A 24,662-nucleotide genomic window follows, 5' to 3' on the forward strand; every position below is an offset into this window, starting at 1 on the left:
TACCAGCCAATTAGAGTTGTCCTACTGAAAGTAGGCTTAGGCCTATTTTTTTTTTCATTGGGGACTTCCCCTTGATGTTCGTAATAAACGCAAAAAATGTTTCTTATCGCGTATGTTTACCGACGGAAAAAAGTAGGCTAAGATCGTTTTGCTGTTTGCTAGCGCGCTGCAAGTGTTGTTTCCGGCCAAACAAGAGGTATCATTCATCATGACTGTTACATGACTCGTGTACTTAGTGTCGGAATTCTCCCCTAACGTTCTATCTCTTCTCTTTCTGCGATCCAATCGGCTACTCTAGACGTTCGCTAATAATGAAGTTGTGCCTAGTTCACCGGTGGAATGCATATCGTGTTGCTATTGTCTAAAGTGTTTGTAATTCATTGTAGGAACTTCCTATTGATATTTTCAGTCAACTATATGTAAATTAAAATGATGCTTGAGATCGGCACCCCCCGAATACAATTCAGCCACAAACTCTCTTAAAACGCAAACTGAAACGAAATGTTTGACTCATCGTTAAATGCAGTGTCAAACGATGTTACACGAAACGATGCGCAACAACGTTAAACGATTCGTAAAAATCAGTCAAGCATGTTAGTGGGTGGAACTATTACAAGCTATGCATATTGTCCATATTCCAAACAGTCCGACGATTTTAGAATTTTCACGCCAACACTACAACAAGAAAACGCAATTAACTTGCTTTTTCAGTTTGTCACATTTGGACACGACGCCTCTGTCATTTGTTTATTGATTGTGTATGTTTCGATGCCTTTTTTGGCATGCTATTACCGCATGATTTGTGACTACACTAAAAGAGTATTTGCACCTAAAAAAGTTATCTACAAATAAAAATTACACTAATGTATAGGAAATAATTGGGACTTTCCTAAAAATTCGACCTTTGTTATTTTTCGACTTATACGAGGTCGACTTGTCAGAGTTGACTGTACTAACAGACAAAATTACCTTCAAAGCATGATAAATTTGAGATGATCTCCAGAGCTGTCTGTTGACTTAATATTAGGCTCTTCAAGTCTTCTACTTTCTTATTAGATGGCTATGGGAAAAAATAGAAGTTTTTTTAAATCAGTAAAAATGTAGGATTATTATTATTTATTCTTTATACTGTCTACTATATAGGAAAGGGATCTTCAGCTGCATGCATGTAAAATATGTGCCCGACAATGTAATTCTAAGACAAGTCTACAAGCCAATCTAAGCCTGTATCTAAGAAAGGTTATTCTGGAGCACTATATATCTTGAAGGGCTACTTTCAATCTACTGAACTATAGATGATGGAGTTATGCTGTTTGTTTGTTAACCATTGTGCCGACACCAGAAAGCTCAAGCAAATTAGAGTTGACAACACTATTCTATTTTAATCCTGTTTTATCAAAGCATTATTTTAAGTATTTTATATTTAGCATTCAAATTGGATGTACATAATATGGTAATTATACTGAAAATGATAAGAAAAATAACTCCATTTTCATCAATTTACAACAAATGTATCTATTTATTATGAAAGACGCACTCATCCGTTACAATACTGTTACATTTTTAGATCTGGCATTAGACTATGACTACCAGCTAATCTATGTAGAACTAGGAAGTCCTTTGTTGTAAATAGCATTCATATGCATAATTAGACAATGATTCTATACTGTAATAATATATATACTGTATAATATAACTGTATAATAAAACTATAAATAGTTATCCACACCTTGGTGGATAACTTCTTGTGATTGTGTGGAATCATCATCTTTTTTTTCTGTATTTATTCTTCTTTCTTTCTGGCTCTTTTTTGTGCGTTGCTTTTCTCTAAAACATGTAAACATAACATTTCGTAACTTTGTCAATACAGTATATCGACATTCATGTGGAGTTGTGCACCTCCTATTTTTTAATGACTCAGAATTGAGCAACATGATTTACACGCGATTTTATGAATTTCAATGATTGATCATAGATTAAAAAATAAAAGTTATTTTTTATTGACACTTGGTGAAAATTTAATTCATATCAAGGGTTAATTTTCTGTGGAGTAAAATGCCGTGTTTTATAAAAAGTTGCCCATGCATTTAACATTTTAAAATGCGCAAAATTCATTTCTGATCAACTTTCTATATGTTTCAGAACATTTTGAGCATTTCAAAATTTGTTTGCGTGACACATGCGCATTTTTGTGTACAACACGTACATAGCGTAGGAAGACCATTTTTGCAACTGATTTTTGTTTTGTATACCTTCTTTGATAAATTTTATTTATTTTTATGAACTTTAACTGTGAAATCACAATGCACATGTGCTAAAAAATGGCTAATTTAATGCAAATTTATGAAATAATATGCCTATTTTGAATCTATTATAGGGCTTCAGGATGAACGGTGACCCACCATTTTTTCAACTTATTATGAAACTAATGAATTCATGTAACATTTTTGCTTAACAGCCATATGGCCATTTACATTTTTAAAATGTTTTTTTTCTCTTTTGTACTAGTTCATTAAATTTAATAGAGCGTATCTCGCTAATATTTGAACCCCAATCTTTCTGAAATTGTTTCTTGCTCAATCAATTACCTTTCGTAGAAGTTACTTCTTTGTATGTACGCATTTTCTTACGTATATGCACGTGGCGTTTGTTGTGCGTATAACTAACTCGTCAAAGTGACGAGTTCAAATCTAGTTTGTTTTAATAGTATTTCAACACTGACTTATAGCGTTGTTGACAGTATTTTAACATTTTAACAATGTATTTTTCATTTTAGTTTTATTCATTGTAGTATTTATTATATAGAGGCAGTGAGCTTAATGCTCGTAATAGATGCTTCCTCTCCTTTTGTGAATGTGGAGGTTATTTATAGTTACAATGTATTTGTGCTGTTAATGACATGTTCTGGCAGTGAGTTCTATTTATTCATTGCTCTGACGTCAAAGAAAGTATATCTAGGTTTATATAATAAATATAAAGTGAATGTTCTGTAGTTGTATATCCTCGTTCTTTGGATGAAAAATGAGTTTGCCTAATGTTTTTTATTCCTCTGTTTATTTTGAACATTTCGATGAGGTTGTCTCTACCTCATCTTTCTTTTGAGTGTTGTTAAATGGAGTTTTTCTAGGTGTTCTTCAGCAGGAAGATCATTTAGGTTAGGCACAAGCTTTCTCAAATATTCTTGAGTCTTGATGTTTTGGTGACCACACTTGTACACAATACTCGAGGAGCGAACGAATTGGCATTTTATAAATTAAAAAATATATAAACATCGCTGTGTCTAAAGAAGTGAAAGTGTGCCTGCATAATCATTGCAATTCTGATCCTTCTAACAGTTTGCCTACAACGGACGTCAGACTAATTAGCCTGTAGTTGGATGGGTTTGTTCTGGAACTGGCTTTGTGGATGAGTGTGACATTTGCTTCTTTCCATTCTCTTGGTATGCTACCAGAATTAATTGATTTGCAGAAAATCATATGTAAAGGAACTGATGCATTCCTTCAGTGCTCGGGGGTGAATCTGGCCTAGGTGATGAATTTTGGTCGAGTTGATTTATTAAAGATTCAACTTCGACAATGTGATATTCTAGGTCTTCCATTGTTTTAATTATGCAAAACCAAGTCAATTTCCATTTGAATTGGACCAATAACATTTCTTGAATCTTGAATTAAGTCAATTCAATGCAGATGAAAAGTTATATTTATACAAAATGTTGTACTTAGAAGAATACAAGTTTCCTAATGTTGAGTTGACACAGCCACTATCACACACAGACAGTTATCATAACTCATCAAGAGGGCCCCTTGATTGTCAGCATACGCTGTTTAGGGCCACCCTCTATAAATAAGGTGAAATAAAAATAAATAAAAAATGTAAAACAATCAACAATTAATAAAAAAAAATTAACCATAAAAATCTTGTACCTCTCTATCAACTGATATACTTTCATCATTACTATTTTCGCCATTTGTACTAACTCCGTTTATGCACTAGAAAATAGATAAAAAATAGGTAAAGGTAAAAAACAACACATTTGTTAGTATAGGCTTCAGATCATGATCTAGAACCATGCCACTAGCTCACCATATCTGAATTTGAAAAAATGCTACCAAGTTAAAAAAGTTGCAGCTCATTAAGTAGTTTGGTGGTAAATGTTTGGGAGGCAAGTAGTGCTTTTCCTGTCACTGCTATGCTAATTTTTTCAAATTGTAGACCTAGCCTGAACAAATATAAATATATAAATATAATGAAAATATTACATTTTCTTCAAAATGTGATTGTATGAGTGAAGTAATCTCTGTCGTGGGGTTGACCTCTAGCGTTTGTGCCAACACTTTCACCAATGCCTGCAGTGTCTGTCCTTGGCTACTAGTTGGTAAACTTGACTTCAGATTGCATAAAATACCTAAAGAAATGTAAAGTACTGTCCATTACAAATACCTACCCTGTAGAGGTCTATTACGCAACTGTTTAACAGCTACTTGATACTCACTTTCTTATAATATTTCATGCTACGATATGTATAACATTTATAATTATATTTTAATATGGCAAAATTATCAAATTTAATTACCTTATGCCCCTTTTACACCGCCAGTAAAAATCAGTTTTTAGGTGAATAAAAAAGACATTACAAAATACCAAGATAAGTAAGGTAAAATACTGTTATTAATTATGCCATAAATGTTATATATATCGTAAAATGAAATATATTACTTTATTATTATATTGTAATTGTAGTTTTGCGTCAGGGAGTTGAGTAATTAGATGTTTTGCCCTACTCTGACGTAATTTGTACTTTATACTAAGTACATTTGAGAATACTTGCGAAAAAATTCGCAAGTAGTTCTCGGGTGGGACTCAAACCCACGACCTCCAGATCACTAGCCTGGCGTTCATACCTCTAGACCACCGAGCTTGCGCTGATGGCTAGTGGTTAGATTCGAGCCCAAGTAAGCAGCGGGTACTGCACCAACAGGATTGTAATTGTAGTTTTGCGTCAGGGAGTTGAGTAATTAGATGTTTTGCCCTACTCTGACGTAATTTGTACTTTATACTAAGTACATTTGAGAATACTTGCTAACAAATTCGCAAGTAGTTCTCGGGTGGGTATTATTATATATTATCAGCAATCTGAGTTTTGTACATGGTGACTTAAATGTATCTATGGTCATCTCCAATGGACTACAAACTGGTCTAGAATCCAAGTTTCTGAGGTACATTTTATTTAGTGTAACAAGATAGTGAAATGTTGTTCAAATAGCCTACGCCTATTGTATCTTTCTGGCAAGAATTATGTATGCGTTATATTAAGGAATATATATATGTATTATTTCAGGATTTATATTATTCAGGATTTATATAATTTTAGTCATACATAATTTAACTAACATATCGATTAAAAATGTAAGCCAAAAAACCCTTTTCCATGATCGCCGGTGGCTACAAATGCAATAATAAACACAATATCCTGCAATTTGCCTTACAGTAGCTAAAGAAATTTTTAAATACATTTATGTATTACTGGCATTTGCTGGAAAAATGAATTACTCAATGCAGTTGATTAAATATAGGCAATAGTATTGTTACCTAATTGCGTGTTGACTGAATTTAGTCCACAGAAAAATTGTTTGGGGATGGTAGATGGTTTTGGATAGTACTGATCAAGTTTAGAATAAAACAATATCATTCTATCAAAGCAAAATTGTTCATCTAATCCAAATAATTAATTATAATTAGCCCTCACTAGTTTCATTAAACCAAGGTGTTTAGTGGGTAGTGGAAAGATTCGGCCCAGTGACGTTTCTTGGGCTGAATTGTTCTTGGGCTGAATTGTTCTTGGACTGAATCTTCCCTGGGCCGAATCGGCCGAATTGTTCTTGGGCTGAATCGTCTCTGGGCCAAATCAAAAAGTGGGCTGAATTGTCTCGGATTTGCTTTGTGCATGTACTTTTTCATTTTTTTATTTACTTGATCTTAAAAATGATGGTGGTTGATAATGGTTCTAAAATGTTAACTTTTCTTTTTGTCATTACATTTTGTATTGAAACAATTAATATACCACCATTTCAAATTTCAATAAAATGCAAAAATTGTTGAATAAACGCTTTAAAATATACTGTACCTGCAGTAAGAGTCCTCAGTAGACAATGCTGGACATGGTCGCCTTGGCTCATCAATGCTTTCTCCAATACACCAAGCATCTCGGGTGTACTTAGATCAGTGGCTATTGGCTCATTGTCTTCTGTAATTGTGTGCAAACATTGTGCTGTGCAAATGAAAGTATATTTTTGTTTTCACTACTTAGAGTACAATAATACACCCCACAGAAAGTCAAACCCGATTGTTGGCTAGTACATACACAGTGGTGTACCCATAGATATAATATAAGCTCTAGATCGCCAACTGTTTAGAAACAAGGTTATTCCAACAGGAAGGGGGACCTGTAGTTTAAATATTATTTAGTAATTATAAAATAAAATAATGGTAATGATAAGAACACATAAATCAAAACACATATTTTTTGTTAAAGACTTTTTATAAAATAATTATAAATTGTTCATCGCAATGAAAAAAATAATTTCTAGTTAAATATCTAGCATTTTTGCATACCAGGATCGTTTAAACACAGGAGTAGTTAGTGACTGCGTAACTAGCATAACTAATGGTCGACCGCAGCTGCATATTGTGTGATGCCCCCTCTTTGAAGAATCACCATGGAGTTGACGATTTAGTACTTATAGTATATCTATGGGTGTACCGCAAACTTTATATCAACATATATATAATTATGTAATGCTAGTTTGGGCTGGCATATTGGCTTTTAAATTAATGTCTACTAAGATGTCTATTTATTTATTTATTTATTTATTTATTCTCTCTTTATACTGAATGACACTTTCAGAGCTAAAGCATTGATTTCCAAAGTGGTTCAGTAGAGAAACATTAACAATATAATAAAAATAATTTAAAGACAACTAATAAAGTAATTTACATTACTGTAGTACACACACATTTACAAAAAGGTAACTATCTACAAAACATACAGTATAGTGGAAGGATTAAAAGATACTTAATCAGTAATATTTTGGATTGAATTTTTAAAAGTTGAAAGTGTTATAGATGTATAGCTTGTTTTTGTGCTATTTAAAAGTTTGTTCAATAATTTGATAATTTTTCCCAGTTACTTTTGTTCTAGTTTCAGTTGGAATAAGATTCCATTCTTTTGTTGCTCTGTATGGGTATCGATACATATACCAATTTCCTTAAGTTTAGCAATAAGTAACTTGTGATTAACAGTATCTAACTAAGTCAAAGTCAATTGATACCCAACATGGAAGTGACATTGATGAATTGTCTAGTCAATGTAAGTGTGGTTCCTGTGATTCACCAGTCCTGAAATCAGATAGGGGAATTATTTGTGGCTTGTGTAAATATTGGTTTCACTCGCAGTGTCAAGGTGTGAATAAGACGAAGTATGATTGGTTAACAAAAGGTGATCCTTCTATTTTTTGGTATTGCCGTACTTGCACTACACTAGCAGGAAATCTTATGGGAATTCTGAACGACGTTAGTAGTAATCAGAAACTAATGAAAGCGGAAATTAATAGCATTAAAATAGATGTTAAGAAAAATAGTGATGCGATACAACATTTTTCAGTAACACATGCTGAACACCAAACTGATACAAATTTAGAAGAGATGGTCGAAAGGAAATTTGATGACATGACTGAAAGACTTAGTCGGAGAAATAATGTTATTGTCTTTAAGCTTAAGGAAGGTGACTCTGCTGATGGTAAAGAGAGGCAATTGCAGGATATTAATTCGCTAAAGAAGTTAATTGATGGAGAATTGTCAGTAAAATTTTGTCATAGGCTTGGCAAACGAGAGGATGATAGAGATAGGCCGTTAAAAATTGTATTTTTTGATGAGGAGAACAAGTTTAGATTTATGCATGGTGTCCGTAATAATAAAGATTGTAATATAAGTGTATCTCATGATAGAACCCAAGCAGAGCGGTCTGAATATAAAAAGTTGCGGCATGCTTTAAATGCTAGGATTGAGGCGGGCGAGAAGGATCTAGAAATTCGACGTGGCCATATAAGAAAAAAACCTCAGCGTATTTAACACAGAACAAATTAGTCAATCAGAAAAAGTCTTTAGTTCAAAGAATTCTTCATCTTTTTCTTGTTTTTACACAAATTGTGACTCTTTGTTCAATAAGAAGGATGAGTTGGTTGCAAGAATAGCTAACGAACAACCTGATTTTATTTTTTTAACCGAAGTTTTCCCTAAGAATTATTTATTCGAAATTGACTTCAATTGTTTGTGTCTTAATGGGTATCAGTTTTTTCATCCAGAAAACTCAGTTCGGGGTATTGGAAATTATGTTAAGCATAATATATCAGTGTCGGAAGTTTGTTTGAAGGCAGAGTATACTGAATCCATTTGGTTAAATTTGAAACTTTCAACTGATGAAACAATTTTGATCGGATGTATTTATAGAAGTCCAAACAGTACACCGGCCAATAATGAGTTGCTGGAAGAATTGTTAAGAAAGGTAGAAAATTTCAATTCAGATCATATTTTAGTAGTTGGAGATTTCAATTATAAATCGATAGATTGGACATCGTTAGAAATTCCTGGTGAAAGACTTTCAAGAAATTTTTTTGAGTGCATTGAAGATTTGTTTTGGGTACAGCATTGTACACTACCTACAAGAGTTCGGGCAGGTGAAGAACCAAGTGTTCTTGACTTAATTTTTTCTAGAGATGATTTCTTAATTAAGGATTTATGTTATAAACCGCCTCTTGGTCTTAGTGACCATGTTGTTTTGACTTTCAATATTGATTGTTCTATAGAATCCACTGAAGTACCATTGATGAGAAATTATTACAAAGGAGATTATAACGGCATGAGAAAGTATTTAGAAGATCTGAACCTTGAGCAAGCTGCTTTAGATTTATCTGCTAATGATTTGGCTACATTGATCGAATGTTCCCTTCAGGATGGAATTTCAAAATTTATTCCTCTTAATAGAAAAGGTAGTGGAAAAAGAAAACAATGGATGAATAGAGATGTGGAAGAAGCGATTAAATGGAAACATAAAGCGTGGAACATTTACCAAAACAAAAGAGATGAGTTGTCTTGGAATGAGTTTGTAAAAGCAAGAAATAGGACTACTGCGGAAGTTCGAAAAGCAAAAGCATCTTTTGAAAGAAAATTAGCTGCGGAAGTCAAAATTAATACTAAAGCATTTTGGACGTACATAAAAAGCAATTCCAAATCTAAACAAGGTATTCCTGACTTGAAAGATAAAAATGGAGTTATTGTGTCTTCTAATTCAATGAAAGCAGAAGTTTTTAATACTGCCTTTGTTCAGGTTTTTACTGAGGAAGATTCAACCCAACCTCCCAATTTTGATGAAGTAAAGACGGATGCTTTGATCGATTCAGTTATGTTTGAAGTAGATGAAGTTATTGAATATTTCAAGAGCTTAGATGTAAATAAATCTCCTGGTCCAGACATGATAAATTCTCGTGTATTGAAAGAAACTGCAGAAACAATTGGTGGAGTAGTTACTTTACTTTTTAATAAATTGATGTTTGAAGGAGTTGTTCCAGATTCATGGAAAAGAGCCGATGTTGTCCCTTTGTATAAAAAAGGTGATAAGTCTGAACCTCTCAATTATAGACCAGTTAGCTTAACTTCTGTAATGTGTAAGTCAATGGAAAAACTTGTTAAAGATAAAATATACAAACACCTAGAATCACATCATTTAATCTCAGATCAACAATATGGTTTTTGCTCTGGCAAGTCGTGTACAACTCAGTTAATTGAGGTCATTGATTTGTGGTCGGTTTGGTTGGACAAAGGTTTTTCTTTTGATTGTATTTATTTTGACTTTCAGAAGGCCTTTGATAAAGTGCCTCATGGTAGATTGTTATCTAAACTTAGGTCTTATGGTATTTCTAGCAACTTGTTAAGGTGGATCGAGTCTTTTTTGAGTGATCGAAAACAAAGAGTTGTGGTAAATGGGAAGAAGTCGATGTGGCGAGATGTTATTAGCGGAGTGCCTCAGGGCAGTGTCCTGGGGCCATTATTGTTTGTCATTTTTATAAATGATCTACCAGACGCTATTTCCCAATCTGTCATTAAGCTCTTTGCAGACGATACAAAGCTGTTCAGAATAATTCATTCAGATTCAGATAGAAATTTAATGCAGACTGATATAGATGCAATGTGCAAATGGTCTCATGATTGGCAGCTACCGTTTAATTTGACCAAGTGTAAAGTCATTCATTTTGGGTCAAAGAATCTGATGTATGAATACTTTATTGGCCTTGGTGACAACAAAGTTGGTATTGATAGCGTTTCTCAAGAAACAGATTTAGGAATACTGATTGATCATAAACTAGACTTCTCTGCCCATACTTCCAAGGTTGTTAAATCTGCAAACAGGATACTCGGTATGGTGACTAGATCTTTCAAGTATCTTGATAGTAGGAGTTATATGTATCTGTACAAATCTATGATCAGACCTATATTGGAATATGGTGGAAGTTCATGGACACCTCTGTATCAGAAAGATTACAATCGTTTAGAAAAAGTCCAACAGAGATCCACAAGGTTAGTGTCTGAATTGAGGAGTAAGCCATATGCAGAGAGATTGAAGTTATTGGATTTGCCTACCTTAGCCTTTAGAAAGAAAAGGATGGATTTAATTCAAACTTTTAAAATCTTTCATAAATTTGATAATATCGAGGCGGGAAAATTATTTCAAAGATCTAAATACCAGCAAACCAGGGGGAATGTTTTTAAGGTATCGAAATCCAAATATAATAAAAACATTAGAAAAAGAGCATATGCAGTTAGAGTTATAAATGATTGGAACTCGCTACCAAACCATATTGTGACGGAACCAACGATTAACAAGTTCAAAACCAGCATTGCAAAGTTATGGTCTGACCACCATCTCAAGTTTCGCCCATATGTTACTGAGGAGTTCTCATTGATGACAATGGAGGGACAAATGAGCTAAGTTCTCAAAGTCCTACGGTTCAAGGTATATTCAAGGTATATTCAAGGTATCAAAAGCCCTGTGAAATTGAATTCCAATGTCAATTTCTCAGTTAAATCAGAAATTGAACTATTTACATTTACAACTTGTGATCTATAACTTAAGATATGAAGTAAACCAATTTAGGGCATCATTACATTACATCTATGATAATGACCTGCCTCCTTGACGTCTTTAAAAAACCTTAATTCAATTATTTATATTGAAGAATAAAGATCTAACCTGCTGTAATAGCTAGAGCCATATTAAGGGACTCTGCTTTGAAGCAATGTACTACTAAAGGCAAGATCTCTGCCTTATTGAAGATGCAAACAGCAGTATTACAACTTTCACTGTAAAACAATAAAAAAAGATAAAGTAAGTGCAAAATGTATTGTTATTTACATTTCAATGTGAACTAACTAATAGCATGGTGGTGAAATCTTTTTTTCAGAATTAAATTTCCGATAGATCGATTAAATATTCTCCATCACTTACGTAAATTTATGTAGTGTAGTGTTTGTCATGTGACAAGAGGATAAATCAAATGTCGGACCACAATAACATGTCTCTGGGAAGTCGAGCAAGTGGGTTTGCAATCCTTTATAGTTATATTTTTCTCTCAGGACTATTTTCTCTCGCAACATACTTTGTTATCACGATATGTTGTGATAAGGTGATTTAGTTTTACATACCAGAGGTTCCATAGTAGATGGAGAGCCTGCTCCAGTATGCTGCTGGTGGGATCCTTGTGATTGTTTGAGCTTAAGACAACATCTGGTAACTCCTTAGAATACTATATTTAAAATGGCATCAGAAAAATAGAGGTAAATAATACAGTACAGCTATTAATTACTGCTCCGTTCCCATGCGCAACTCTTCATAGCTACGTGTGGGGCATTGTTTATTTTATCACAAACCTATGATGTATTGTATTTTGATCATGATTCCACACACTCCCACGAAAGGTATTGTTTTTTTATTGCGATACTATGAGAGGCCTTGTTTTGCTATGCCTCTGGTGGAAGGGTGTCACCAGCTATCGAAAGAGAACAATGCTAGTATAATAATCCACACTTTATATCGACGAATTGAATGAAAATTAAGCAGTGTTTATAAAGGTACTAATATTTGCTATCAAGTGGCATTAATGATGAAGAAAACTCACCTGTTGAAGTAGTGCTACTAATGGTGTCATTACATCATCTCTTATCATTCTATCACAGATTTCATGATCCCCTGCTACACTCATGTTCCTGTAGCAATTAACAATAAATAACCATACATTTCTATTTGTAACATAAGTGCACATGAATGCTTTAACTCAAAATCAGAAATATCTTCACCCTTTACAGGCCTACCTTTATAATTGTCATATTCTAATAAATGTTTTCCAAACTTGAGAATACAAAGTTTCATATTATATATAAATCATATTTGTATCAGTGTATCATGTTGTCTATGTGCCAAATTCAATTTTTTAATTTAGTTATTATATCATGCTTTTTATGTAAATCTATTTTTCAATACTTTTGGGTGCACGATGCGCGTTGGATTAATGTATTGTCCCTTGAAACACAAAAATTAAGGTCAAAATATTCTAAATTAAAAAAAAAAAACACAAGTTTACGTAATTAACAGGTAAATTAATTTCAAGATTACATTTCGTCTGGAAAATCGTCGCGAGCGAAAGTAAACAAAGATTTCAAACCACGAGTATGCATTATGCATGATGCTAATTAGGATTGTTTACAACTCGTCACGGTTGAGAAGGTTTTTTCACACAGATCGCAAGGAAGTTTTATGATTATGCATACAGAGTAGCCAAACAAGCGCTTTGCATTATGAGATATGTTTTGATCAAAAACTTTGACTTCCAGTCAAAGTTATTTTTTGAACATAAAAACGTCTGTATTTCAGTTAAATGATATTTTTTTCGACTAATTTTTTCTGAAAGTTATAGCCCAGTAAAATATCACATTCACCATTGCATAGCGTTAGTAGTCAACGAGATTCTCACCGTAGGTTCTATATATCATGTAAAGATCATTTATTGATGTTGCGTCGCGTAAAAGTTGGAATTTGCGGAGAAAATGAAGTTTTTATACATAGTTTTTGCTTCCTTTCGTCGTTTGTTTACATCGAGAAATGACATCATGATTGAAAAACCATATAGCCCTGCTATAAAATGGCCTTCAATATATAAAGAACAATCACAATGGAAGGCAAGCAAAATCTACTGTAAATCAATAAATGAAATAAAAATATAAAACTTTATTTACCTCAGACATCCTGTAGAACCTTCTCTTATTACATTATTCTTGTCAAGCAGCAGTGGGCCTAAGGTTTTTACTACACCCTGGTCTAATAGTAACTGTAGGGCATTCTTATCCATCACTAAGTTAGCAATACTAGAACATCCACAAGCTCTTTCCTCAAATGATGGACTTTGAAGCTGGGGAAGGAATGGTATCAAATTAACATATTAATTTATGTGTTTGCACCTCATAAAACTAATAAAATCACCTTAGAAACTCTGTTACCACATTACTAAGTCGTGCTTGATTCAACTGGTTTTTTTTTTCCTTTTCCTCCAAAATGGCGAGAAGGTAAACATTTTTTTTAGCCAATTTTGCTACCAATTATTAAAAGCAATAAAGTTATCAAAATAAAACTGTTATTGCTACAGTACACAGAAGCAAAAAATGCTGCAACTTTTCATAGGAGCTAGCTTCGTAGACAGAATGTAGGCTACTTTATTGGTTTTATAGGCTACGTAGTTTGGCCTCATAATCGCAATAAACAACTTTCAATAAGCTACATTCTGAAGTCTGTCTGACTTGATAAAACAGCAGTTATCCCAACCTGCATGAGTGGATTGTTGGCCATCGTAACAAAGACTGATGTCCAAGAGACCTCAAAACACATTTTTAAATTGTTCTCAGTTTATAGTATTTCTAACTGTCATGGGACTTTTTTGAATGCATAAATGAAAATAGCACCCCAGAAACCCCTATTGTTAATGATTTTGTTGCATTTAAAGGATAGGAAAGGGGTCAAATTTGTCTACACATATAATTAGGTGGACTATTTTTTTTAGCAATGCAGCGTTTTTGACGGTCCGTCATTTTTGACATTTTACGCTAAAACTGATTAACACACGTAACATTATTAGAAAACCCTAGAGAAGAATCTACTTCCTACATAGACTTAGGTCATTTGGTATAAACTCTGCAATAATGTCGTCCTTCTATAGGTCAGTATAGAGGGTGTCTTTAATTCTTTAATGGTATGGTTTGGTAGCACTACCGAAAATAAAAAGCGTGACCTAAATAGAATTAGTCAAGACCGCATCGCATATAATTGGATCTGCACAACTGCCTTTGGAGAACATATTTTCGGATCGTCTTTTGAAAAAGGCAGTGGCTATCATAGATGATCAATTTCATGATCATTTCTAGTACTGTATGTTCCAGTTGATGCGCAGCGGTCGGCGATTTCGTTCTATTAAGGCCAATAAGGCACGATTTATAAATAGTTTCTTTCCAGGAGCTATTAGAGCCTTAAACATCATGTAGACACTTTTTGTAATGTTTTTGTTTTGAGTTCGTGTTGTGTCCGTTGGATATTGTGCTTCGCCAACAGAGCAAACAGAATTTCTATGTTTTTTTCTTAAAACAAATGACAATAAACGATACTTGACTTGACTTGAACTACCACAGTTTTGAGAAAACGACCCCGCCATATGTTTCACTCAAGTATAGGCTGGATTTGCAACTCGTAATATTACTACTGAAGCAACTAAATTCACTTACAATTCGTCATTGTAAGCACGCACCCCCCCCCCCCCCCCCCAAATACAAATAAATTAATCAATCCCTCCAAAATGTACATGGATAAACAACTTTAATAGGACCAATAGCTCAGAGATGATGTAATGACATATGCTAATGAACAGAAGAACCCAGATACACCTTTACTGACATTTCCTCAGCATCATTCATCCTCTGTTCCTGTTTCTTTATTATTGTATTATCCTGTATAATTCCTGAATTTGTATTGTATTGTGTCTTATATCGTATTACTGAATAAACAACTGTGATATTTTAATCAACCAAGCGAGTATACTGTAGTCTTAAATACAGCAAAACCTCACATTATATTACATTATTAATTACATTACAGATGAGCGATAATGGTCAGCGGTAAAGGTATAGGCTAGGCAATCTATCTAAAAAAAACAGCCCAAAGTGAAACAAATTGCAAACAGAGATTTTTCTTTTTCATACGATGAGGAGATCGTGTACACCTCGCATCACATCGTGAGGCTGCTCGTATGGTGGTTTAAAAAGGAGGGATGTCCATGATTGAATACACAGTACGTGTGCTGTTTTTGACGATCTTCATTTTTGGATCCTCGGGTATAAGCCCACCCCCAAACTTGATGTGATTACATGTTCAAGGGGGTGGGCTTATACCCGCGGTAGTATGGTATGTATAGACGAATATTCCGAAAAATTCCAAGCAGCATGCGCACACTGCACCGATGCATGCATAAACACATGACGCGCATTCCTCTGGTACCGGCGTCCGCAACGAAATGCTTTATAAATAACCCATTTTCGGGTAGGCGGGGATCTGAATAAAAAATCGAAAAAAAATCGGAAAAACCGGCACATTTCGGGGAACTTGGGACCTCTGGCAGTCCCATATTTATCTTATTTCCTGTGTGAAATTCTACTATTAAAATGAAAGAACAAATTAAAAATATAACATGATACACACAATGATGAATACAACAATATTACTTCTTTATTAAAAAATACGAAACTCATGTCGGACTAATGCAAATTATTATTTAGTGCGTGCTTTAAACATTAGTAACTATGGCCTTTATAGAGCGCAACCATTTACTCTATCATTTATCAATAGAGTTAATGTCCTGCGAGGCCTCCAAACCTTTATCGGCAGGCCTAGCGATGATTTTTACGAAGCTAAGCTGGCGATGGATTTATGAAGGGTGCTCAATATTAATTGATTAAAAATAGTCGATTTTTTTACAATTTTATGCTTGCTGGATGTTGTAGACAACTCGTGAGGGTTATCAGACAATCGGGACCACGGACGATCGGGCCCACTTCAAGACGATTGGGCCCAAATCGTGAGACGATCGGGCCCATCAAGGGTGAAAGACGATCGGGACCAGAGACGATCGGGCCCAATGAATAAGACGATCGGGCCCAAAACATTCTCGGAAAAAAAAAAAAAAATAATTATTCGATTTAATAAAGTCAGAAAAATATGAAAATATGTATTACCGAATCAGGTTTCATGCATGTGCTATTAATTTTGTCAGGAGAGAGAAGTGCAAGTTATATCACACTGTATAATCATGGAGGTTATTCTGTGTATTACAATTCGTTAATGAGGTGGGTGTAACCATGTTCATTGAAGCGTTAAGCGCTAACGCTACTAACGTTTTGCCTCATTCATATTCATGAGGTAATTACGGATTCGTTTACTTCGTTTACTGAATAATAAAAAAAACAGTAAACGCGGTAAACGGTTTGAACATTTTGTAATACGTTATACGTTATGTGTGTTGTTTCCACTGTTTTCAATTCAGGGGAATTCCCATTTTTTGAGCCCGAATTATTTTTTTTTTCAGCGACAACACGCGGTATAATGTAGTACAGTAGAGTACGCTGTAGTAACGTCTGTTCAGTAGACAGGGGAATTCCCTTGTGTGGCCGTCACCGCCGTGCTGCAAGGCTCTGGCTATACGTACATACTGTATACAATGTTATTCTTAGTATAGTAAAGTGCAGTAATGATGTTTTTTAAACATTATAATACAGTTTTACATATTTTACCATATTTTTCATTGTAAATTTGTTTGTCTGATCTAAATATTTACAATAAAAAAACACAATTTTCCCACGGTCTTTCACATTTTGAGTTTGTTGCCCGAACCAACAACTGTTGTGGAAATTTCATTTGATGTACACGCGCCCCTCTGGTAAGAAATTACCATGTGTGTTCATCACGCGAGTTTCGCCGCCGAAAGAAGGATTATTGTGGACATTCCATTTGACATACACACCCTAAAACAGTGTCAGCAGTAGGCTATAGTTTCGCACTAGCTCAGTGACGTGTGTTTCGCGCTCTCTAGTCGAATTCTCTGGATAGAAGAAATAGAAAAATAAAAGATCATTTTCCGTAAGATATTTGTGTAACGTCAATCGCGATGTAATTATTTTATTTAATGATTTTTAATGAAAAGAAAAAAACAGTACACGAATATTTTTTTCAGAATTATATTTTCACCTAATAATATTAGCGCCGTCTTGTTCATCCTGCTAGCCGTCATGCGTGTACTGTATATACCACCAACGACATCGTGCTATATTTAGACGTTGACAGGGTTTGCCCACTGTCTGGTCATGAAAGCGTGCGGCTTGTTTTTGAACGTCTAATGGTATAAATAATAGTAACAGTAGAATGTAATAAATTAGGCAGGATATTTATTGTTTAAACGCTTGTATTAATTAAAAAAATCAACGGAGCGTATCTCCTGTTTCTACTCATGAATATTCATTTGCTTACTTATGAATAATCAATTTGCTAACGCAATTAATGAAATCCACGAGTTTATGCATAAACGAACATCCGTTTTAAGTTTAAAAAATCTTAATTTACGCAAGAAAAGTTGACACTAAGCACTAGGAATGAAATGTGGCACATTATTTTATCGGTTATCAGACGATCGGGACCACGGACGATCGGGCCCAAATCGTGAGACGATCGGGCCCATCAAGGGTGAAAGAAGATCGGGCCCAGAGACGATCGGGTCCAACAAACAAGACGATCGGGCCCAAAACATTCTCAGAAAATTTAAAAAAATAAATATGCGAATACAAACAACACAATAATAACAATCAAATCAATCACATTTATTCATAAATCGAGAGTATTGGTAAGAAATTCTTAAAACCAGTAGTGTTAATTAGGGGAAAATTATGATAAAATCAGAAAAAAATCTAATTAACCTTTTTAATTAAAATCTTAATTACGCAAGAAAAGCATGTTGACACTAGCAGTAGGAATTAAAAATGATGAAATGTGGCACATTATTTTATATAACACAAACGACTATCGGGCCCAACGCTAAGACGATCGGACCCAACATGGTTCTGAAAACACTGGACGATCGGGCCCAACTGGTATGACGATCGGGCCCAACGCTAAAGACGATCGGGACCACGTTTTCTGGGCCCGATCGTCTTGGGCCCCATTTTATCAAAGATTGTATATAAATGTTATGCGCGATTTGAACGATTTGCGCAATTTGAAATTGCGCAAAAAAATCCTTGCGCAATTTGAAATTGCGCAAAGAATTCTTGCGCAATTTGAAATTGCGCAAAGATTTTCTTGCGCAATATTAAATTGCGCAATCAACTTGCGCAATTTCAAATTGCGCAAGAAAATCTTTGCGCAATTTCAAATTGCGCTGCACAATTTGTAAAATTTTCAAATTGCGCAGCAGAATTCTACAAGAATGCGTGCCAACGTCGACGATCGGTTAACAATAATAATTTATTGGAAACTAATAAAATGAAACATAATAAATGCGAAGATAACATGTGTATAATACACAGCATAAATGGTATACACAATTAAATAATATTATCACTCATTGTAACTTGAAATAAATCATAATAAATGTAAAAATAACAAAAATTAATGTAGTGAGTAATACACAACAGAGCCATATATAGAGAGAGTTACGACTTTGAATGGATTAGAAGCCATGTTTGTGTCCAACTATTCCTATGTAGCGTATGGAGTTGAGTCTTTTGTTTTGAAAATGTATAACGTTCAAAAGGCTTTAATTATCGAATTTAATATCAAAACAATCAATTTGATTAAAGGTTTTTGTTAAAATAATAAAAAATTTATAAAGTTACTGCGAACATGATTTAAAACAACAAAAATAGCAATTTCGGAACGGCTCTGGTTGTGCGCTCCATGCACGCTCTACGCGTGCGCGTTTAGTTTGTACAGCGATTCTCTATAGTAATGCATTGTTTTTACATTTTGTTGTTTAAAATCATGTTCGCAGTAACTTTATGATTTCGTTATTATCTTAACAAAAACCTTTAAACAAATTGATTGTTTTGATATTAAATTCGATATTTAAAGCCTTGTGAATGTTATACATTTTCGAAGCAAATGACTCGACTCCATACGCTACATAGGCATAGTTGGACACAAACATGGCCGGCGTGCACACCACGTGACTTTCTAAAATCCGTGAACGCAATGCCGTAACTCTCTCTATATATGGCTCTGATACACAACATAGTCTAACGCCACCAACGTTTAGACTTGCTATCAAACATAGCCAGTAGGCTCAAAGGTCTATCTTTGGTAGGCTAGAGTAGTATTAGCCGCCCGCCGTGCCCGCCGGGAACACCACCGCTTCGTTTTCATTCGTCGGGTCTTCGACGGTATGCTAACAATAACAATATTTTCACTACTAAAATAAGGAAATGCGATATTATCTTTAATTTTGAATCATTCTTAGAAATTACTATAAAAATATGAGTGTGCATGATTTCACAATCTGTCGAAAAACCTTGCGCAATTTGCAGATTACTTGCGCAATTTAATACGTTGCTTGCGCAATTTGAAACACATGTTTCAATTCAAATTGCGCAAGGAATTGTTTGCGCAATTTTAAATTGCGCAAATCGTTCAAATCGCGCATAACATAAACACAAAAGACAATCGGGCCCAACGCTAAGACGATCGGGACCAACTGGTAAGACGATCGGGCCCAACGTGGTTCTGAAAATACTGGACGATCGGGACAAACTGGTAAGACGATCGGGCCCAACACATAAGACGATCGGGACCGATCGTCCGTGGTCCCGATCGTCTGTTCCCCCTCGTGAGTAGGTTCGATGAAGATTTTGAGTAATTTTAAGTGGTGGGTACAAAACTGCATTAGCGCCAACTATCCGATAAAAACGTAAATCAGTGGTACAAACAATAATAGTTAAATGAGCCAACCTTTTCCATAAGGCCAAACACTGTTTGTTGCAGATCGCCACCAGTTGACAAATCTTCCGTTTCACCAAGCTCCTCCATTTCTTTCACGCTTGGTAATCCAGTGGGCCTGGATTTTTTCGCTCTAAATTTCTTGTTTCTCTTACTCTTGCCCATCGTCGCCGTCAATTACTACATAACAAATCATTGGCACTTCATTTACCTTATTAAGTACATTTATTTTTCAAATTAAAAGCAATAATTGTTGTACAGTACTGTGACTCAACAATACTCGTTCTCTCCATCACACAAACGCACATGTTTTATTACTACCTGAACTATGGAACGCCGTTACTGCCTTCTTCGGCTCTTTGACCATTACGTTCGGTGCTTTCATTATTCAGTGCTTTTACTTTTCGCCCTTTTCACGTCTCAACAAATATGACCCTCAACAAATTATTTGGGAGATGCATATTAATATTCGTTCTAATGGAAAAGTTAGGGTCATTTTCTTGAAAAAGTTCTTATTAGACTGAATAGAAACATATACCTTCAGATTAATTTGAGCCCTATTTAAAGTTTGTCCAACTGTTAGTTACGGAGTCAAAAATGCCAAAAATCATACTTCCAGTCATTTTTGGACAAACTTTTCCATTAGAACGAATATTAATATGCATCTCCCAAATAATTTGACACTAAAATTATTTCATTTAATCTAAGCGTTGCAAAGATATGACCATTTTGTTTTCAATGGGTCAAAACATTCAAATTGAGGTCAGAGGTCAAAGATAAATTTTAAAAATTTGACAACATGGGTTTTTATAACCAGCATGATTCAAATATTCATAAAACACAATGTTTACACTTTCCCCATGATCTGCACACGAAAATACATAGGGATCTGGACTATGACCTGTACCGGTGTTACCAAAGTGCAAGACCTGATAGTATAGTGGAGGTATATTCAGAGCGTCATTCTGACGACTGGAGCATTCTCTACATCTCTATGGAGCGCCATTTATGCCTTTATTAACTTCAATAATAGAAATAGTACTACGGTAACTGCTCAAGTGGACCCAATTTAGCACCTGTGGAGCACAGTGATAAAAATAGAAATAAAGTCACTCAATTTTAATATCTTTTCGTATGTTATACACTGCGCTCCAGTTGACCCAATTAAGTTTCAATATATTTTCGTATGTTATTACACTGTGCTCCAGTGGATCCAATTTGGCGCCAGTGGTGGAGCACAGCGAAATAGTCACATACAAAAACATCGAGAAAAAAATTCAAAAATATTTCAAGCTTGGTATATATGTTCAATATCGGTTACTCCATCCGTAATGCAAAAGAAAAATTAGTTTCAAGCCATATCAGTGATTATAATAACTTGCGTTTGTCTAAGATAAATATTATTTAGTGTCCCCGGAAAGTGCACCTATTCATTGAAATATGAAATTAAATAATATTAAGTCTCCAGTACTAGCCCACCATGGTTGGGAGAGCTAATAATGAAAATAGAGCCAATTGCACTTATACTTATACTTACTACTATACATTAATTACCTATGATAATTATGATAATGTTAAAATGTATAGACTATTCAGACGCGACTTTAAAACCTCGACTCGTATATGCCTAAGGCCTTGCCCAGCGGCGGAATTAGTCTAAGCTTTGAAATTGGTCTAGAAATCGGCATCTTTGCAAATGTTCTATATTTGATCTTATTTCACTCTCCATTAACCCCATACAAAAACCATCGGAGACAAACTATCTGTTTTAAACATGTTTATTCTGGGACGGTTCGGCCACTCACACCAACCACCATAAACGTAGAGAAGTAGAGAGTGATCCATCGTCAGAACATACCTCCATGGTCAGAATGACGCTCTCTGGAAATTGGGGGAAATAGAGCTGCTCGATGGCCGGAAATGACACTTAATTTCAAATGAAATAATTAATATATTTATTAGTGGTCCGAAAATGGCATTTAAAATAGGAAATAAAAATTTGGAAAAAAAAAAATGTTTAAAATTTTAAAATGCGAAAAATCAAATCAAAGTGCTCTAGTAACTATCGTTTGGATTTTCTCAGCTATACTAGCTGGGGTTCGAATCTGTATGCATTTTTAAAAATAAATATAAAATGTTTTTCTTTTATTTTGAAAGAGAGATATTTAGAGAGTCAAGTTAATTTAGGATAATAAATGTAAAAGAGTAACAACAAAATTCAACAGTGTGGCGCCGCGAATGACTAACAATAATGTCAGAAAAAAAGGAATTATAATTCTCTTCGTTACGTGTTTAGAAAAGAATTTATATCTCATCGTTGGTATGTCGGCGTTGTTATGCAAATGAGTTTGTGCAGGTGTAGTGGGAAAGATGGTATTGTTAGTCATTGCGGTCAACACGCCACACCGTTAAATTTTGTGCTAAACATAACATTTGCAATAATTATCAAAAATCGGGTGGCGAAAGCCACAGAAAAATAAAAGATGTTATGGTGTGCTCTCCCTGCCTCAGCACTAAAGCCAATTGAAGCCAAATGTGCTCCTTCATTTTTTGTACTCTTGGGTGGCCTTCCTTTCCAGATGGACTTCTTTTCGAGATTACTTTCAAACTAAATGAGGAGATCTGCTTGGTTCCCGCTCTGAAAATAGTTTTTTTTTTACATGATTTGAATAATCTTCTAATGTAAAGATTAACAACATCAACAGTGTGGCGTGTTGACCGCAATGACTAACAATACCATCTTCCCCACTACACCTGCACCAACTCATTTGCATAATAACGCACGGCATACCAACTGTTCAATATTTGTATAGGGGTAGCAATCAATGGGTTGGTTGGATGGCCAGGCTTGTTCAGGCTGCTATTGTTCATCATTTAATTCATTGTATCAGTTGTTTTGATTTCTCATTCTCAATTATTAGCTTAATTCAATATCATTTATTCATGCTCAAACACAGTAAAATGTAGTACATTTTCGTTTGTTCAAAGTTAAAAATTAACACACAAATTGTGAAATTATTTATTACAATAATGCATATGTATTTAAATTTAAATAAATAGAGAGAATACACTAGCCAAGCCAGGCTTCGGCATCTTTACACATTTGTATTTATTTGTTCCTAATTTTCTGACATAACTTAGGTGTTCTTAAAATTGAGGGCGCCAAACATAAAATTTACGAGATCGGAAAGAGTCGGGAAGCCAAAAAAAAAAATGATGGTGTGCTCCCTTGCCTCTAGCACGGTAAGGCTCTCTCACAGCCTTGGGGGTACCACACATCAGATGCGTTGATGTTATTGCCTCATGATGTGTGGTGGAAAGGGGGACGTTTAAATCTGTGAACCCCAAACACAGAAGCTCGCATAGCTTTAACTCTTTTCCACCGACCGGCATGGGGTTTGAACCCACGATAATCGTGTTCCACGACGCTCTACCGACTGAGCTATCCGGCCCTCTGGTTTAAAGCAAGGTTAAAACTAGATTCGTTTCCTAAAAATTACGTCATAAATATGCAAAATGTATGACGTAACGATTAGAATTACGTAATATGAAGCGCGTATAAGACTATACTATTGTCAACTTTCATTACTCGTGTATATTGTGGCATAACGGGTAGTGCTCCACTAACTATAGTTTGGATTCTCTCAGCTGTACTAGCTGGGGTTCGAATCTCTACGGATTTCTTTTTTTTAAAAAATAAATATAAAATGTTTTTCTTTTATTTTGAATGAGAGATATTTAGAGAGTCAAGTTAATTTAAGATAATATAATGTAAAACATCAACAACATCAAAATTCAACAGTGTGGTGTGTTGACCGCCGCGAATGAATAACTTTATTGTAAGGAAAAAGGGAATTATATTTCTCTTGTTACGTGTTTAGAAAAGAATTTATATCTCATCGTAGTTTGGTATGTCGGCGTTGTTATGCAAGTGAGTTTGAGCAGGTGTAGTGGATGTAGATGATATTGTTAGTCATTCGCGGCTAACACGCCACACTGTTAAATTTAGATTTTTGTGCTAAACATATAACATTTACAACATCAAAAATCAGGTGGCGAAAGCCACAGGAAAATAATAGATGTTATGGTGTGCTCTCCCTGCCTCAGCACTAAGGTCAATTGAAGCCAAATGTGCTCCTTCATTTTTTGTACTCTTGGGTGGGCTTCTTTTCCACATGGAGTTCTTTCCGAGATTACTTTTGCAAACTAAAAGAGAAGAGCTGCTATGTTTCCGCCCGGAAAATGTTTTATTTACATGATTTGAATAATCTTCTAATGTAAAGATTAACAACATCACAATTCAACAGTGTGGCGTGTTGACCGCAATAACTAACAATACCATCTTCCCCACTACACCTGCACCAACTCATTTGCATAATAACGCACGGCATACCAACTGTTCAATATTTGTATAGGGGTAGCAATCAATGGGTTGGTTGGATGGCCAGGCTTGTTCAGGCTGCTATTTTTCATCATTTGATTCATTGGATCAGTTGTTTTGATTTCTAATTATCAATTATTAGCTTAATTCAATATCATT

The 24,662-nt window shown here is 34.8% G+C and overlaps 1 protein-coding gene across 1 annotated transcript in view; it reads right to left on the reverse strand.

The window, feature by feature from the left end:
* The window catches only part of LOC144849531 (HEAT repeat-containing protein 3-like), a 31,145-nt gene extending 10,661 nt beyond the window's left edge, over positions 1-20,484 (reverse strand). Inside the window, exons 1-9 of the mRNA XM_078706466.1 lie at positions 20,135-20,484; positions 13,342-13,514; positions 12,228-12,315; positions 11,755-11,855; positions 11,303-11,412; positions 6,125-6,268; positions 4,260-4,405; positions 3,924-3,989; positions 970-1,060 (exon numbers count right to left, since the gene is read on the reverse strand). Coding sequence (XP_078562592.1) covers positions 970-1,060; positions 3,924-3,989; positions 4,260-4,405; positions 6,125-6,268; positions 11,303-11,412; positions 11,755-11,855; positions 12,228-12,315; positions 13,342-13,514; positions 20,135-20,287 — 1,072 coding nt within the window. The 5' untranslated portion in view covers positions 20,288-20,484. The remainder of the gene's footprint in view (positions 1-969; positions 1,061-3,923; positions 3,990-4,259; positions 4,406-6,124; positions 6,269-11,302; positions 11,413-11,754; positions 11,856-12,227; positions 12,316-13,341; positions 13,515-20,134) is intronic.
* Between the last annotated feature and the right edge of the window lie 4,178 nt (positions 20,485-24,662).

This window comes from Antedon bifida, chromosome 8 (genome assembly GCF_963402885.1).
Source record: "Antedon bifida chromosome 8, ecAntBifi1.1, whole genome shotgun sequence".
Classification (NCBI taxonomy): Eukaryota; Metazoa; Echinodermata; class Crinoidea; order Comatulida; family Antedonidae; genus Antedon; species Antedon bifida.